Below are 16,782 nucleotides of genomic sequence, written 5' to 3' on the forward strand. Positions count from 1 at the left end.
TCTCTGCAAGGATTTGATTGCCTAGAATGCTCGGTCTGATATTATTTCAAATATTAAGGACACAAATCTCCAGCACTCCCCTAGACTTGGGCTTCTCGAGACTGGAGGGGTCACGGGGAGACCAGGCAGAGCTGAAGACAATGAAGGTTCGAGCTGGGGAAATGGGGATGGGGGGCGCACTCTGAGACCTCCCCCAACCTCCCTTCCAGCCTGAGCTGTACAATTTACCATCACACGTGACTGGACCACGGACACCTACTTGCATGGCCCACAAAAAAGATCAGGGACCTCAGGAAGGGGAAGTGGCAGCTGTGAAGAGGCACAGAGCTTGCCTCCGAGAGGCCCGAGGTCCACTCTGACCAATGACACATTTCTTCTCAATGCTGCAGAACCTCTTCCTCCCTTCCGACCATGATTCAATACCCAACTACACATAGCTCTTTGTATATTCTGGACCAGTGCCTTTAGTCCTGGATTATGATGTCATAGGCCTGACGTGGCAAATCTTCAGCAGAGCTTCGGAAGGCCTGCCATCTAACGTCAGACAGAGCCAAGTTTGAACACTTATGCACAAACCATCAGTAGTCACTTATCTTACTAGTGAAAGGAAAAAACTGTCTAGCCACGAGATTAAGGGAATGAGATCTTTTAGTTAATTCTCTGGTTAACTGAGTGTTAAATAAAAAGGTATTTTACTTAAGTCCTTATTTTTTCTTAATTATTCTACACTGTCTTGGTCCACACCCTCACATAACAGTAGTCGACGCGATCAACACAACATACTGTTTCCTGGATGACTGAGGATCCAGCTGTTATTTTTAATATAGCATCATCAGCTTTTCCTATCGATGACAATTAAATAGAATTAACCCCGATGTGATTCAGAAAACTGAACTGAACATATTCTGAGCCCAGGATGAGGTCTGAGAGTTGATTTTAAATAAATCCCTTACAATTAAAAAAAAAAAAAAAAAAAAAAATTCCACGTGCTTCTTTGCCTTAATAGACAGATACAGTCAAAAGTTCTGCTCTGGGACTGTAGCTTGTTAGATTTTCAACCCTGTACTATATAAAAATTGATCCTCTAAGAATGTATGTCACTTCCTATACTTGCCCTGATGATACCAGGGAATGTTTCTGGAAGTTCAAGAAGAGGTCACCGAAAATTAAGCAAGACAGAGAAAGAAGTACAGGGGATACACAAACCGGTAAGGAGACGAAGCTGGTGAGAGAGAAGGCCAGTGAGGGGGGAGCGCCATGAAGGGTGAAAAGGAGAGAACTTGCTAGAAGACAGCTGAACGCAATTCCATGTTTTGTCTCTGTAAATTAACCTGGGGATGCATATCCTTACTCAAAGCAGCTGGTTCTTACAGATTCAGACATTCATGTCAATGGACCAAAGCAAAATAAGAATAAAATCATCTGGAGAGTGAATGCAGGAGCATCTGCTTTGCCGCAGCTTCTCTACCAGCCCATGACGCTAAGGAGAGGACACCCCCGGAGCCCCTCCCTCATGACCGTCACCGCAGTTAAACACGGGCAACCAGGAGGTTAAGACAGGGACAGGGCTTCCCTGGTGGCGCCGTGGTTGAGAATCTGCCTGCCAATGCAGGGGACACGGGTTCGAGCCCTGGTCTGGGAAGATCCCACATGCCACAGAGCAACTGGGCCCGTGAGCCACAACTACTGAGCCTGCGCGTCTGGAGCCTGTGCTCCGCAACAAGAGGCCGCGATAGTGAGAGGCCCGCGCACCGCGATGAGGAGTGGCCCCCACTTGCCGCAACTAGAGAAAGCCCTCGCACAGAAATGAAGACCCAACACAGCCAAAAATAAATAAATAAATAAATAAATAAATAAAACAGAACTTTTTAAAAAAAAAAAAAAAAGACAGGGACTAATTCTCCGACTCTGCAAAGAAATAAGATCCTGTTCTCCAGGGAAAATCATATTCTCCGTAACCAACGGGCACCTGCAGTGTCCTTTGTCCCAAAGCCCTGACACGCCACTGTTCCCGATATTCCATTACCAGTCAGCGTTGGGCTGAAGAACCCAGGTAACTGGACTATGTCCACACACCACACAGACCAGGTCAGAAACTCCTAGACAGAGCCAGCTGTCTCTCATCCTTAAGAACCAAAATAGCCACCATCTTGCGCTGAGTGTTCAGCTTTCAGAGAATTCTAGGTCGGCCCTGACACGGCCCTCCTTCCATGGAAACGCTGGGACTGAAAAAGGGCCCAGAACTTTAATGACACGATAGCTGAAAAGGCTATAAATACCTTTTAAATTAGAGAACCACCAAACAAAGTTTCCCTATGGTTAGATTAAAGCGGATTTCATCATAGCAGTGACAAAAAAGTAATAATAACAACAACCATCGCTGTCGGTTAACAACCTACCTATTCCCGAATTCGCTCCGGTAACCACGACCACTTTGCCACTGAAATCCCGGCCCTGGAGGATTTCCATCGCGGTTGTGCTGCTGTCGTATCTCTGTCTGGTGGTTGGCTTTGTAGGATTATCGTCCACGGTAAATGCCAGCCTTGGGTCCAAGTAGGTACTTCTTTTATTTATGTGGCTGCAAAGAAAAGGAGAAAGCAGTGAACCTACAGTAGTGAACAGAGGCGTTTATAATTACAAGATAATCTTATAGTTTAGGCTAGGCAAACCCCATTTTTCATGGACTAAAAAGGCTTATTCTTAACCCCGGAAAGACCCGGGGTCCACTTAATCTATCTTCTGGCCTCCAGAAGGATTACATTCCTGCCTAGAAAGACAGCCATCGAAGCCTTTTCTTCAGAACCGCCTGTAAAATAGGCTGTAACATACAAAGCACTGCCTTGTACCCTCAGATCTCAAACATGGGAGTAGGCTTTGGGGTTTTTTTCTTTTAATTCATGTAAATGTGGCTATAAGATCCATCAGGCACTCTTGTCAGTAGATTTCAATTAAATCTCTTATGTGCAAGGGCCTAAGAAGATTGGTAAAGAAGTAGAAAACTCAAAATGATAAAAGACAGTAAATATGAAACCAGCCTACTAAAATTCTAATAATTTTCATTTTAAGGCTGTACTCACACACTCTAGTTTTGATTTGGAGTTGATCGAAATCTTGTAGAAAGAATATTAAACCATACTGGTAGTATAAACAATATATTAAAATACATCAGTACAACCTGTTCATACAGACGAACAGGTTGCTCCTTACAGAATAGGTTTATTTTTTACATTTTAAATGTGATCTTGAGGTTTGAGGTAGACCTCAAAATATCTTGAAAACTATTAAGAACTCTCCAGAAAGAAAGATTTCATGATTTAAAATGCATCTGTGGGAATTCCCTGGCAGTCCAGTGGTTAGGACTCAGTGCTTTCACTGCCGAGGGCTCAGGTTCGATCCCTGGTCGGGGAACTAAGATCTCGCAAGCCCCACGGTGCAGCCAAAAAAATAAATAAATAAAAACATTTAAAAAATGTATTTGTAATGTGTAAGTGTGTGTAAAATTATATACAGTTTAAAATCAATACTCTTCACCCCATAAATACTAAGACTCAAGAATAATCCAACTTTCATTTTACTTATAACCACAGATGCCAGATAAGCATTCTGACTCCAGTGTCTTACAGAGGACAGAGCAGGGGTGGAGCCGGGTCACGCTGGCTCACAAGAGCCAAATGTGCATCTCTCTTCCCAACTCCTCAGTGACTTTACCTCGGTAGCTGGAAATAAGCTATAGTGGAAGTATTTACACCACGGAAACAAATATGGGCTTTTCCCCCCAGGGGACTGGTTGTCAAGCATTTACCAGCACACCTCTCTAACGGGATCAGGGTGGGGAAATGAACGGCCAGGCAGCCTAGCGCTCGCCTCCCTTAGGGCATTTCAGGGACTGAATGAGCTAATACTACAGGTATAAGTTGGTTAGAACATGCCTGGCTCATGCTAGTGCTAGATGCGTGGTTACTGGTGCTGCTTGTCATTGGAATTTATTCCAGAGATAGTTTTACAGAGGAGGATGCTCAAAACATTCTTTATAATTACAGGCATACCTTGGAGATACTGCCTTGCAGGGTCAGTTCCAGACCAATGCAATAAAGTCAGTGTCGGGCTTCCCTGGTGGCGCAGTGGTTAAGAATCGCCTGCCAATGCAGGGGACACGTGTTCAAGCCCTGGTCCGGGGAGATCCCACATGCCGCGGAGCAACTAAGCCCACGCGCCACAACTACTGAGCCCGCGCTGTAGAGCCTGCGAGCCACAACTACTGAAGCCCACACGCCTAGAGCCCATGCTCCGCAACAAGAGAAGCCACCGCAGTGAGAAGCCTGCGCACCGCAACGAAGAGTAGCCCCCGCTTGCCTCAACTAGAGAAAGCCTGTGCGCAGCAACGAAGACCCAACGCAGCCATAAATAAATAAATAAATAAATAAATAAATAAATAAATAAATAAACTAAAAAAAAAAGTCAGTGTCACACACAATAAACCGAGTCACACAAATTGTGTGGTTTCCCAGTGCATATGAAAGTTATGTTTACACTATGGTCTATTAAGTGTGCAACAGCATTATGTCTAAAAAAATATACACACCTTAATTAACAAATACTTGATTGCTAAAAACTGCTAACCATCACCTGAGGCTTCGGTGAGCCACCATCTTTTTTGCTAGTGGAGGGTTTGAAATATTGCGAAAATTACCAAAACGTGACACAGAGACACAAACTGAGCAACTGCTACTGGAAAAATGGAGCCAAAAGACTCCCTTGAGGAGGAGTTGCCACAAACCTTCAATCTGTAAAAAAACGCAGTATGTTCAAAGTGCAATAAGACAAGGTCTGCCTGTACAGACGCCAGATCACAGGAATTTAACAACATCAAAGCCCAGTAGGTAATTTGATAAATTACAGCATATATATACAAAATACTACTACAGAGCCGTTAAACATCATTGTCTTGAAAAATTTATAAAGATGTGAGAAAATGCTCATAAGAATTACGTGGAAAAAACCGTTTACCAAACAGTTCATGCAATACATTTACTTTTTTTTTTTTAAGCACTTATAAAGACTGGAAGAAAAAAAATCCAAAAATTGCTAAAAAGTAGTTAGTCCTGCTGATAGGATTACAGTTATACACTATATAATATTTTCCTACAGTCAATGTATATTCCTTGTACAAAAAAATTCCTATTAAAAAGCAAGATGGGGCTTCCCTGTGGCACAGTGGTTAAGAATCTACCTGCCAACGCAGGTGACACGGGTTCAAGCCCTGGTCCAGGAAGATCTCACATGCCGCGGAGCAACTAAGCCCATACGCCACAACTACTGAGCCTGCACTCTAGAGCCTGTGAGCCACAACTACTGAAGCCCACACACCTAGAGCCCGTGCTCCACAACAAGAGAGGCCAACACAATGAGAAGCCTGCGCACCGCAACAAAGAGTAGCGCCAGCTTGCCGCAACTAGAGAAACCCCGCGTGCAGCAACAAAGACCCAATGCAACCAAAAATAAATAAGTAAATGTATTAAAAATAAATTAATTAATTAAACAAAAAGCAAGATGGCTGAGAAGTTTCTTTGCAGACACTTACTCGACAAAAAACACTTGTCCATTCTCATCAGTTTCTTGTTCCCATCCATAGGGCAAATCTGAAACACAGGAAGGACAACAGGTCTATGTGGGGGTGGGGTGGGGGGGGGTGAACTGAAGCCCCTGCCCTTCCAGCCCCAGACCTATCCCACCAGATCAGCAGGTCATGTGCTCCAACTATGGCAGGTACAGAAGGCCCATTACCCCAGCCAGACTCTACATTCTGCCTCTTGCTGGGAAGTAAGACTATTTCATTCTTCTTTTTTTTTTTTAATTTTATTGAAGTATAGTTGATTTACAGTGTTAATTTCAGCTGTACAGCAGTGACTCAGTTTTACATATATTCTTTTTCATATTCTTTTCCATTATGGTTTATCACAGGATATTGAATATAGTTTCTTGTGCTATACAGCAGGACCCTGTTGTTTACCAATTCTATATATAATAGTTTGTATCAGCTAAACCCAATCTCCCAATCCATCCCTCCCCCACCGTCGCAACCACAAGCCTGTTCTCTATGTCTGTGAATCTGTTCCTGTTTCGTAGCTATGTCCATTTATGGCATATTTTAGATTCCACGTATAAGTGATACCGTACGACACTTGGTCTTTCTCTTTCTGAGTTACTTCACTTAGCGTGATAATCTCTAGGTCCATCCATGTTGCTGCAAATGGTATTATTTCATTCTTCTTTATGGCTGAGTAATATTCCTTTGTATTGGGTTGGCCAAAACATTAGTTTGGTTTTTTCCGTAAGATGACTCTATTAGTGCTTAGTTGTCTAGCTTCATTCGAAACAATTCTGTTGGATTGTATTGTGACAGCTGTCGTAACAGCATGCCTTTTAAAAAAAACCTATCAAAACTGGTGGATTTTGGTGTAGCCATTTTAATAGTGAAGACGGAGAAAAAAAGCAACATATTCAGCATATTATCCTTTATGATTTCAAGAAAGGTAAAAATGCAACTGAAACGCAAAAGAAGACTTGTGCGGTGTATGGAGAAGGTGCTGTGACTGATGGAACGTGTCAAAAGTGGTTTGTGAAGTTTCGTGCTGGAGGTTTCTCACTGGACAATGCTCCATGGTTGGGTAGACCAGTTGAAGTTGACAGCGATCAAATCGAGACACTGAGAACAATCAACATTATACCACGTGGGAGAGAGCCGACATACTCAAAATATCCAAATCAAGCGCTGAAAATCATTTGCACCAGCTTGCTTATGTTCATCGCTTTGATGTTTGGGTTCCTCATAAGTTAAGCGAAAAAAACCTTCTTGACCCTATTTCTGTATGCGATTCTCTACTTAAACGTAAGAAAAATACTCTGTTTTTAAAACAAACTGTGATGGGCGATGAAAAGTGGATACTGTACAATAATGTGTAACGGAAGAAATCGTGGGGCAAGCAAAATGAAACACCACCAACCACAGCAAAGACCAGTCTTCATCCAAAGAAGGTGATGTTGTGTATATGGTGGGATTGGAAAGGAGTCCTCTATTATGAGCTCCTTCTGGAAAACCAACGATTAATTCCAACACGTACTGCTCCCAGTTAGACCAACTGAAAGCAGCACTCGACGAAAAGCGTTCGGAATCAGTCAACAGAAAACGCATAATCTTCCATCAGGATAATGCAAGACAGCATGTTTCTTTGATGACCAGGCAAAAAGTGTTACAGCTTGGCTGGGAAGTTCTGATTCCTCTGCCGTATTCACCAGACATTGCACCTTAGGATTTCCATTTGTTTCAGTCTTTACAAAATTCTCTTAATGGAAAATATTTCCATTCCCTGGAAGAGAGCAGAAGGCACCCGGAACAGTTCTTTGCTCGAAAAGATAAAAAGTTCTGGGAAGATGGAATTATAAAGTTGCCTGAAAAATGGCCGAAGGTAGTGGAACAAGACAGTGAATACGTTGCTCAATAAAGTTCTTGGGAAAATGAAAAATATGTCTTATTTTTACTTAAAAACCGAAGGAACTTTATGGCCAACCCAATACCACATCGTCTTTATCCATTCATCTGCTGATTGACAGATAAGTTACTTCCATGTCTTGGCTACTGTGAATAGTGCTGCTGTGAAGATAGGAGTGCGTGTATCTTTTTGAATTATGGTTTTTTCTGGATATATGCCCAGGAGCAGGATTGTTGGATCATATGGCAACTCTATTTTTAAGACTATTTCATTCTTGGGAATTCCCTGGCAGTCCAGTGGTTAGGAGTCCACACGTTCACTGCTGGGCCTGGGTTGGATCCCTGGTCGGGGAACTAAGACCCTGAAAGCCATGCGGCCAAAAAAATAAAATAAAATAAAATACTATTTCATTCTTGATCATTCTTCAACACTCCATTCAGCTTCTGCTTTTCACAAAACCCTTACTGGTTGCTCCAATTAACATGAATTCTCCCTTGAATGAATTCCCAGAACGTATCTACACTATAGCAGGCACCCAATACCATTCATATGCTGACTTGTGAAGATTCATATTATAGAGCAGTTTCACTTTTTTTCCCAAGGGCACATGCTGTCTCTTCAAATAGACCCTCAACCTCTTGAGAGCAGGGACCTTCTTACACTTCTATTCCATGCATGACACACTTACTCAGAAGCACCTACAAGTCAACGCAAGCTTTACGGAATTCTATCAACCACTGATATATTTAATTCCAGGATAGGAACCAAGACCAATTTTACAAACAGTGCAACTACGGAAAAATCTAATGAACTGTGAATTCAAGGCCCCTATTATTTTAATACTTTCTTATTTAAGAAATCATCCTCAGCACTCCACCCCAAGAGCTCATCACTTCCTTCTACCGAATCCTACAAACTCCCCAGAGGGAGAGTCCAGCTCCTGTGACAGTTTTCCCATCTGATTAATGCTTTAAATACAAGGGTCTCTGCTTTATGACAACAACATACAAACCTCCTGCTATTCGCTTTCTTTTCCCAGTTTTCGGATGTTCCCACTGAGTCTTCTCTTCTGTGTGACTGTTAAAAAAAAAAAAAAAATCCACAGAATACATAGTAAGTAACAGTTACACTTCTAAAAATTAATCAACGGCATTATATTTTTTTCTCCCCCACATGATACTCTCTCAAGAGTACTCAAGTCAGACAGTCAGAAAGAAATATTCAGATTATAAATGTTACTGTTTGCATCAGGTCAAATTCTCTAGGTTGGAAGCAGCAGCAGACTGGGAAAATCTCCCTAAAACCTGTAGCTGGTGGTGACGCCAGAGGAAGAGGACTTGACCCCAACTGGGGGTCAACTCTAGGAATCTCGCTGAATCACTCAAATACCTAGAGAGGTGTTTTGTTTTCTACTTGTTTTAGTTTTCGTTTTCGTTTTATTCCAGGATAGATTGAAAAATTTCAGTCAAATTTATAACGCTGATATGCAGGTATCATTTAGATATAACCTTAATCTTCTTAAATGTTTATTCTTTCCACAGATTTAATTTCAAAGTGTTTTTTAAGCACTGATTCCTAATTTCATCCAAGAGGGTAAGGCAGCTCCGTACGTCAGTCACTCAGCTTTGGAGCCTCAATTTCCTCATCTGCAAAACGGAAATAATCCTAGTATTCATCTGAGGAGAATGCTACGAGGATACTGTATACAAAGGGTTGAACACAGTACTTGGCATAAAAAGCCCTCAAAAGTTCTATTATTTTGAACAAATCAAATATACAAACTAGTCTGATTTCTGTGCCAAACCAGCATTTCATCTCGGAAGAGCACACACAGTTATCAATGAAACCATGAGCCAATAACAGACTAGAGACACCTGTCAACAGGTGATCCAGTATGGAGAAAAACATAAAATTACCTAATCAAGGAAACAGCTGCATGTTTCAAGAGGCATTCAAAGTTCACATGCTCAGGCCAAAGTAGAAAATAATACTTAATCACTGACAACCAGATGATAGAATATTCCTTCCCTATCCATGATTTGAAAGAGAATAAATACAGAGAGCTGGTGAACGCTCCTGTAAGATGTTGCACATCAAAATCAGGGTCTTTCCAGGAACTGCTGGCTTCCGGGGTTTTTGCAAACTATCGGTGGCCAGTACAAGGACACAGTGGACACTGGACTCAAAAGGCCAAAGACCTGAGCTTCCGCGCTGCCTGCACCCGGTGAGCCACTCTCCCTAGAAGCACATCCACCTCACAGAGCTGCTGGAAAGGCAGGAGACACCATACCTGGCACAGCGACTGGTGAGCAATTAGATCACTGGACAGAGGGTATCAGCAAGGACCGGATCCCACCTGTGTATCCCCCACCATCAAACCCTGACTGCAGAAAGGAAGCCCAAACAGGAGTAAGAACCAGGCTACATTTGGTAGTTTGGATCCCTTGGAGAAGGTTTTCAACCTCCCTGTGCCTCAGTTTCCCCATCAGTACAAAGGGGATAATAATGGCCCTACTTCTTGGGGTCACAGAGGACTCAGTGAGTAACGTGTGAAGAACTAAGAACTGTGCCTTTGACAGAAAAGGATTATTTTAAATAAACTTTTATATAAAAATTAATTAAAGGGTGTTCCTTTTTCATTGTAATCTAAAATGACTTTTTAATGAACAGAAAATTACAACACATGTCCCCAAATTATCTTATTCTCCTTTAAACAGAAGCCTTCTTTTTTTTTTCTTTCAGTAAGCTTTTTGTCACTTAAAAAGATACTTAACAGTAATCTTAATTTAAAACAAGGGGATCAAAATTAAATTCACACCACACTACATGGCTATCACTTTCAAGTATGCTCCTCTAAGTTTTTTTTTTTTTTTCCTTCCTTAAGCATAGTTTCTTGAAGTTAACTGGGAGACCCAGAGCCACTTGTGGACAGGCACCCGCCCCTCATCGGGGCAGGCCAGCCGTCCCTCTGCTGCCAAGAGGCCCGGGCTTCAGAATAAAAGGTGGGTGGGAGTGGAGGACCCAGGACAGCGCAGGCGACGGCAGCCACAGCCCCCAGCACCGAGACCTCGTCCTTCGGTGCCCACCCCCTGGTTAAGGCAGAGGGGCTTCTCCGGACCGTGCTAGGGAAGGGAGAAAGGCTCATCAGCTCTCTCTGCTAACAGGTCTGTCCTCAGCAGCAAGAATGTCCCCTCCATGGGAGCCCAGCCTGGGGGGGCCTTGAGCCACGGGACACATGCGTCTTTGAGGTCTGAGTGCACCCTGGGGAGTGTGAGGGAGCCTGGGGGGCTGACAGAACCCACACAAGAGAAGAGGGGTGAGACTGTGAGGGGGTTTCCCACGAGACCCCAGAGGCCTGGTTGGGAGCTACAGCCTCTGCCCTTGGGCACAACCCTGCCGCAGTGGGATGAAGACCATGGGAAAAAGGAAGGACTCCAAGGGCCATCTTCTGGTACCCTATCAGCCAAGTTTCCCAGACCCCAGTGGACAAGTGACCTTCTAGAATTAGGAGTGAAAAGAAGGATCGGGATGCTTGCAGGTCAGGAGAGATCAAGGGGGACTGCTGGGGACCCAGGGTCAGGATGGGTCAGGGCATCCTTCAACCCCACATCAAAGAACAGAAGGCCGGTAGGACAGGAGAGATCATGGGGGACTGCTGGGGACCCAGGGTCAGGATGGGTCAGGGCATCCTTCAACCCCACGCCAAAGAACAGAAGGCCGGTAGGACAGGAGAGATCACGGGGGACTGCTGGGGACCCAGGGTCAGGATGGGTCAGGGCATCCTTCAACCCCACGCCAAAGAACAGAAGGCCGGTAGGACAGGAGAGAGAGTCTGGAGACAGGTACTCCCACCCCCCAGCTGCGAGCCCGCCAAGCCTTGTCACCACAGTCAGTGTAAACAACAGAGCCAGATACCGGTGGGGGGCGGGGGGGGCGGGAGGCGGAGAGGGGCGTACTTTTCAGAGACGGCAGAGGCGCCACGGAGTCCCCTGGCCGTGGGCTCCCCGGAAGCTGTCAGCAGAGCTGGCTGGGGTGTGTAGGTCTTACCGAGTGAAAGAAGAGTCCCAAGCCCAGATGGTGGATGCCACCCAGGAAGGCAGCAGATGGGAAAGGCCACCCGACACAAGGTGAGGCGCAGGAGGCAGGGTGAGCGAAGGCGAAGGAGCCTCCAGACGGAACGCGAGGCTCCAGGCAAACCTGAAAGGAAGCCAGGGAGCTCTGGGGGCAGCGGCCAGGACGGGGACAGGCCCCACCCAGAGCAGGAGCAGAGGAGGCCCCCGAAGCCGGGAGGCAGGCCGTGTGCATCTTCGCGTTCCCAGGGCCTAGAACGCCACCTGCCCAGGGAGGCCCGCGGGAAACCTTCCCTAGATGAGCTAATTGACTCGTTCCCTGGATTTACTTTACGGCGCCAGGATGCTAAGCATGGGGGATACAGAGGGGAACGAGAAAAGGTTCCGGCCCTCACGAAGTTGACAACCTGAGGAGGGACAGAGAGCAACACAGGGCCGAGTAGAGCGTAGAAAACTACAGACAAGGGAGAGCAAAGTGGTGGAAGGCAGGCGCAGGGCCGATGCAAGGGAACGCTCTCGTGGGCAGTGACATTTAAGCTCAGCTCTGAGGGATGAAAGAGCGCTTCAGGCAAAGGCTGAGGCAACAGCAAATGCCCATTCAGGAGTTGCCCGGAGCCCGCCAACTGCCCCCTGGCTCCCTGCTGCTAGAAATGCCCCTTCAATTCTCCAGAGCGGAAATCATCCTTCTAAAGACACAAACCCGAGGTCACTCCCTGGCTCCAAGCCTTCAGTGGACACATGGGTCCTGCTGACAGAGCCCAGATCCTCGGAGGCACAGAAAAGCCTCCATAAATCAACTGTGTCCTTCCTTCCCACCTCAATCTTCATGTTCCTGCAGCACCACACGGGCCGGGCCTCTGTTTCTTCTACCTGGGCTGCCCTCCTGCCCCTGGACCTGCCCACTTCTACCTGTGCTCTAAGGCACAGCTCAGGTGCCCACTGCCCCAGGCACCTCACCACCTACCCACACAGCTCATGCTGGGCAGGCTGCTGCGCACTACACACACTGCGTGGGGACCACGTCACTGCACGTCGCTCTGTCCTATAAGACTGGGCACTCATGAAAGTGACAAGCGGTCTTATTTTTTTACTTTTTTTTTTTTTGCCGCGACGTGTGGCATGTGGGATCTTAGTTCCTCGACTCGGGATGGATCCTGGGCCCCCTGCAGTGAGGATGCGGAGTCTTAACCACTGGACGGCCAGGGAAATCCCAACGAGCGGTCTTATTCATCTCAGTAAAGCCAGTGCCCAGCAAAGAGCCTGGCACAGGATACATTCCCAATGTGTCTTGAATGAACTCACCAAGGTCGTTTCCTCCTGTTTTTCTTTCTAGCAAGCCACGGAAGGCAGCAGAGGCTCACAACCTTGGGCAGATTAGAATCACATGGGAAGATTTCACAATCTACCACCAGGGGCGGGAGGCGGGGCAAGAAAATTAAATGAGAATCCCTGGAGGTGGGAGCCAGGAAAAGATAGTTTGCTTCCCAGGTGTTGAAAATCACTGATTTACATCCATGTTTCGCAAAGCCATAACCTGCCTCAGCTGGAAAGCTTAAAAAATAAAGAATCCCTATGTTGGGCTCCTGCTGCACGAGCGTCTCTGTGGAGACCCCAAATCTATAATTATGATGGTCCCCAGGTGATTCTAATATCAGGCCTAGACGGTGCTGTCACAGCTGCAGAAATCAGGAAAGGCTAAGAATTATCCAGCACTGAGTATGTTTAGGCCTGTGCTAAGCCTTTACGTACAGGGCCTCAACTAAAACTCTCCAACCAACGTATTTAGCAGATAAGAAACCTGTGACTGAGTTATTCCAATGGCCCAAGGTCACACAGTAAGTGGTGGGAGAGAGGGTCTCCTGGTGTTTCCAAAACTTTCCCGAAAACTACAGTAAAGCTATATTAGCCATTTTATACGTATACATATATATATACACACACATAGTTATACTAGGACACTTGTTAAAAATACACACTCCTAGGTCGTCAACCCAGACCCCCCAGAAAGGAGCGGGGCATAGGCATTTTTTTCTGATTTTGGGGGGGAAAGGGAATGAGGCCGGTCTGCCATCCATGCACCGTGCAGCGCTGCCTACTGGGCAGCAGAGGGCGCGCCTGAGCGCCGCCAGGTGACCCCCGCTGGACCCAGGGCCAGAGAGGGGGATGGCCCGTCCTCAGAACCCCGGCAGCCTTCCCTCTGAAGCTTTTCAACCATGACTGCCACTTCGCCCTCCCGGGCCAAGCCTGAGCGCGAGCTCGCGGCCCTCCCCGCGCAGGTGGCATTCGAAGGCAGCGCGGAGTCCCGGGCAGGTGAGCGGTCAGGGTTCCAGCCGCGTCCCAGACCCGGCGGCCCCCCCGCGGCCCTCTTACTTGGCATAGTAAACCCAGCCGTCCTTGGTGGTTCTCTGCTCCCAGCCCGGGGGCAGCTCGTCCTCGCTATCCGTGTCGTCCAGGCCCGCGTAGCGCAGGGCTGCCATGGCTGCAGAGGAGGCGCCCGGTCACCCGCTCGCTCGCCCGCTGCCGGGTCTCCGCGCCCAGAACTCACTCCCGCTTCAACCAAGCGCCGCGCGCCGCGAGTCCCGAACGCTCGCGCCTGCGCACTGTGCCGCCCGGAGCCCCTCCTCCGACTCGGCAGGTGAATCCAGTCTCCGCAATTGCGCAGCTGCCGGAGTAAAAGGAGGCGGGGCCTGAGAAGACTTACGGGGAAAGCACCCACGAGCTCGCACGGCCGCTCGGCTGGAAGTAAAAGCCGGTTGAGAGCTTTGTGACTCTGGAGATGGAGTCGAGCTTCGACACCTCCCGGCTGCAGGCAAGGGGGCGTGGGCATCCAGTCACGGTCCAGGACTCCGCCCGTTGCTGGGCGACCCGTAATCACTTCCGCGTTGTTCTAGCCAATCCCGCAGGAGCTCCAGCAATTGGGCATCCTGGGAAATGTAGTCCAGACCCTGCCGGAATAGAGCGTGGCGCGGAAAGGAAGGAGGCAGATGCTGGTTTTCTGGGCTATAGCCTCTCCTTTTTTTAGGGCATTAGGAAGAATGAATGTTCCTGCTCAGAAACCTTCCAGAGCTTTCCATGACCCAGGCTGATTCACAAACTTTGTTGTGCATGTAAACTCAACGCTGTAAACCGTGGGAAACATTAAAAACACAAATTCCTGCAACTTCTGATGCCCAGTCCTGGAGAAGTTTCTTCTAGCCACAGCATGGTTCTGTTGATAATAAATGGCCAACGTTTATAGAATTTTCCAGAACATTCCCTGCTCGGAACTTGCTGCCTAGCTCAGCGTTACAGGGATATCTACTGACCGTGATTCCTCTGGTCTAGGTTTCAGAAGAATGCAAGCCTTCGTAGAGGAATTATGTGTTTCAAAGGGAGGAAGATGGAGAGAAGGGATGTAGCTTTTTATTTTCTTCAAGTCTTGAGACTGATATTGCTTTGGGATTCCTGCTCTGCATGCTCTTTAGGGGAGAGACTTGCTTTCCTTTGAAGTTGCCCAACCAAAAGCTAACTTAACGAAACCATATTTCAGTTTTAACAGACCCACTCTCGCAACTCAGATCTATCACATCCCTGTTTCCAAATCCATGTACATTTAAGTGAGCTACTATTAATCTGCTGCCCTGCTGCTTATCCCAATTTAACCCCTTGCCCCTGTCACCCAAGCCAAATTATTCCTTTGATATGAATAGGAAATTAGGGCACAAAATCCCCTACTGGTGGAGAGGGGGATGAATAGAGTCAAACTGCTTAGCCTCAGTTTCTCCAGTGATTATCTTTAGCCTGTGCTCTGCTTCTCAAGGACCTACTGCTTAGATTTATCTTGGAGCCTTAGATTTATCTCCAGAGCCTCAACTGGCGCCTGTTGCCTATGACTTGGCCTCATTCCACAGGTGGTGATACAGTATGGTGTCTTCCCCAAGCTGGGTAGTGCTCCCCTTGGCAGGATTCTCAACTTCTTGTTCAACCCTCCGCTCTTCCTACCACTTTAAAAGTTCCTCTAGGCTTCTCCTGCCATGGACACAGGGCTCCTCAACTTCAACACTACTGACATTTGGGGCCACATAATTCTTTGCTGTGGGGGACTGTCCTGTGCTCTGCAGGATGTTTAGCAGCCTCTCCGTCCTCTACACACTAGATCCGGTAGCGTCCCCTGTCCCGCAGCTGCAACAACCAAAAATGTCTCCAGGTGTTGCCAGTTATGCCCCCAGTTAAGAACCACTGATCTACACTGAAGGTAAATCAAGAAATTACTAGCATGTGAATCAAATGCTGAGATTTATTGAAGGCATTGAAGAGCCCATTTCTGGCCAGAGAGTCACAAGATGGTACTCAGATCCTGCTGGTTCTAACCGCTGAGTTCTCTGGCATTATCTGAGGGCATCTGCCTCTCTAATTCCTAGTCCATCCGCAGGTGAGAGACATGGGCTTACAAGTCTGGCTGGGTGGCCTGGACACCAATCATGGTCCCAAGTGGTTATGATGACCTCATTTTATTCCTCTCTTCCTACGTCTTACCTGTGGCCTCTATCAGAAGGTCAAAGAAGAAAGACCTTCAGGCATTTGGGGACTTGTGTGAGTAAGCATGCCAGATTTTAGGATTTATAGTCTTTTGGCTTTGCTGAAACTAGTATTGTTTTAGTTACACTTATTCGATTGCAAGTAACAGAGACTCACTCAAAAGTTTATGATCAGGATGCAAATGAGCTAAATTAGAGTGTTGTCACGACCTGCCGGGAGCCCAAGGACAGGCCTGTTTTTTTTTCTGTCGTGGGTTTCATGGTCTCTTGCTCCTGCTCTGTGTTCATGGGCTACCTTTTTTTTTTTTTATTCTTTCCTTACTGGCTTCCTGTATTCATAGCTTCTGCTTCACTTGGACTTCAGCTTGGATGCAGTTTTGACTTTGGATCTATCAGGGGGTGAACCCCGTTTAGCTTGTAAGATTATTATGGGTTTGAGGAGTCTTAAGTTTGGGAATGAGCCAAGGTCCTCAACATGTGCTTACGAAAGCCTAAAGAATGGTTTCTTACAGTAAAGCCAACTGAATTGCATTGATTATTAGATAGGAGGTTAATAAAAAAAAAAAAAATGTCAACATGTGGTTATAAAACTACACACCAGATGGTGCTACGTACCCACAATTTTAAGGCTAAAGCCCAATTCCCGACAGGGATTTCTACATTTGAACGTTTCTTTTTGATTGGTCACTTCTGAAATAACTGATA

General features: G+C 46.5%; 1 protein-coding gene across 1 annotated transcript in view; it reads right to left on the reverse strand.

Moving 5' to 3' along the window:
• The window catches only part of WWOX (WW domain containing oxidoreductase), a 973,507-nt gene extending 959,364 nt beyond the window's left edge, over window positions 1-14,143 (reverse strand). The window contains exons 1-4 of the mRNA XM_068529195.1: window positions 13,931-14,143; window positions 8,503-8,567; window positions 5,582-5,639; window positions 2,400-2,578 (exon numbers count right to left, since the gene is read on the reverse strand). Of these exons, the coding sequence (XP_068385296.1) occupies window positions 2,400-2,578; window positions 5,582-5,639; window positions 8,503-8,567; window positions 13,931-14,037 (409 nt within the window). The 5' untranslated portion in view covers window positions 14,038-14,143. The remainder of the gene's footprint in view (window positions 1-2,399; window positions 2,579-5,581; window positions 5,640-8,502; window positions 8,568-13,930) is intronic.
• Window positions 14,144-16,782: the final 2,639 nt, after the last annotated feature.

The sequence above is a fragment of the Eschrichtius robustus genome, chromosome 19, assembly GCF_028021215.1.
Source record: "Eschrichtius robustus isolate mEscRob2 chromosome 19, mEscRob2.pri, whole genome shotgun sequence".
Classification (NCBI taxonomy): Eukaryota; Metazoa; Chordata; class Mammalia; order Artiodactyla; family Eschrichtiidae; genus Eschrichtius; species Eschrichtius robustus.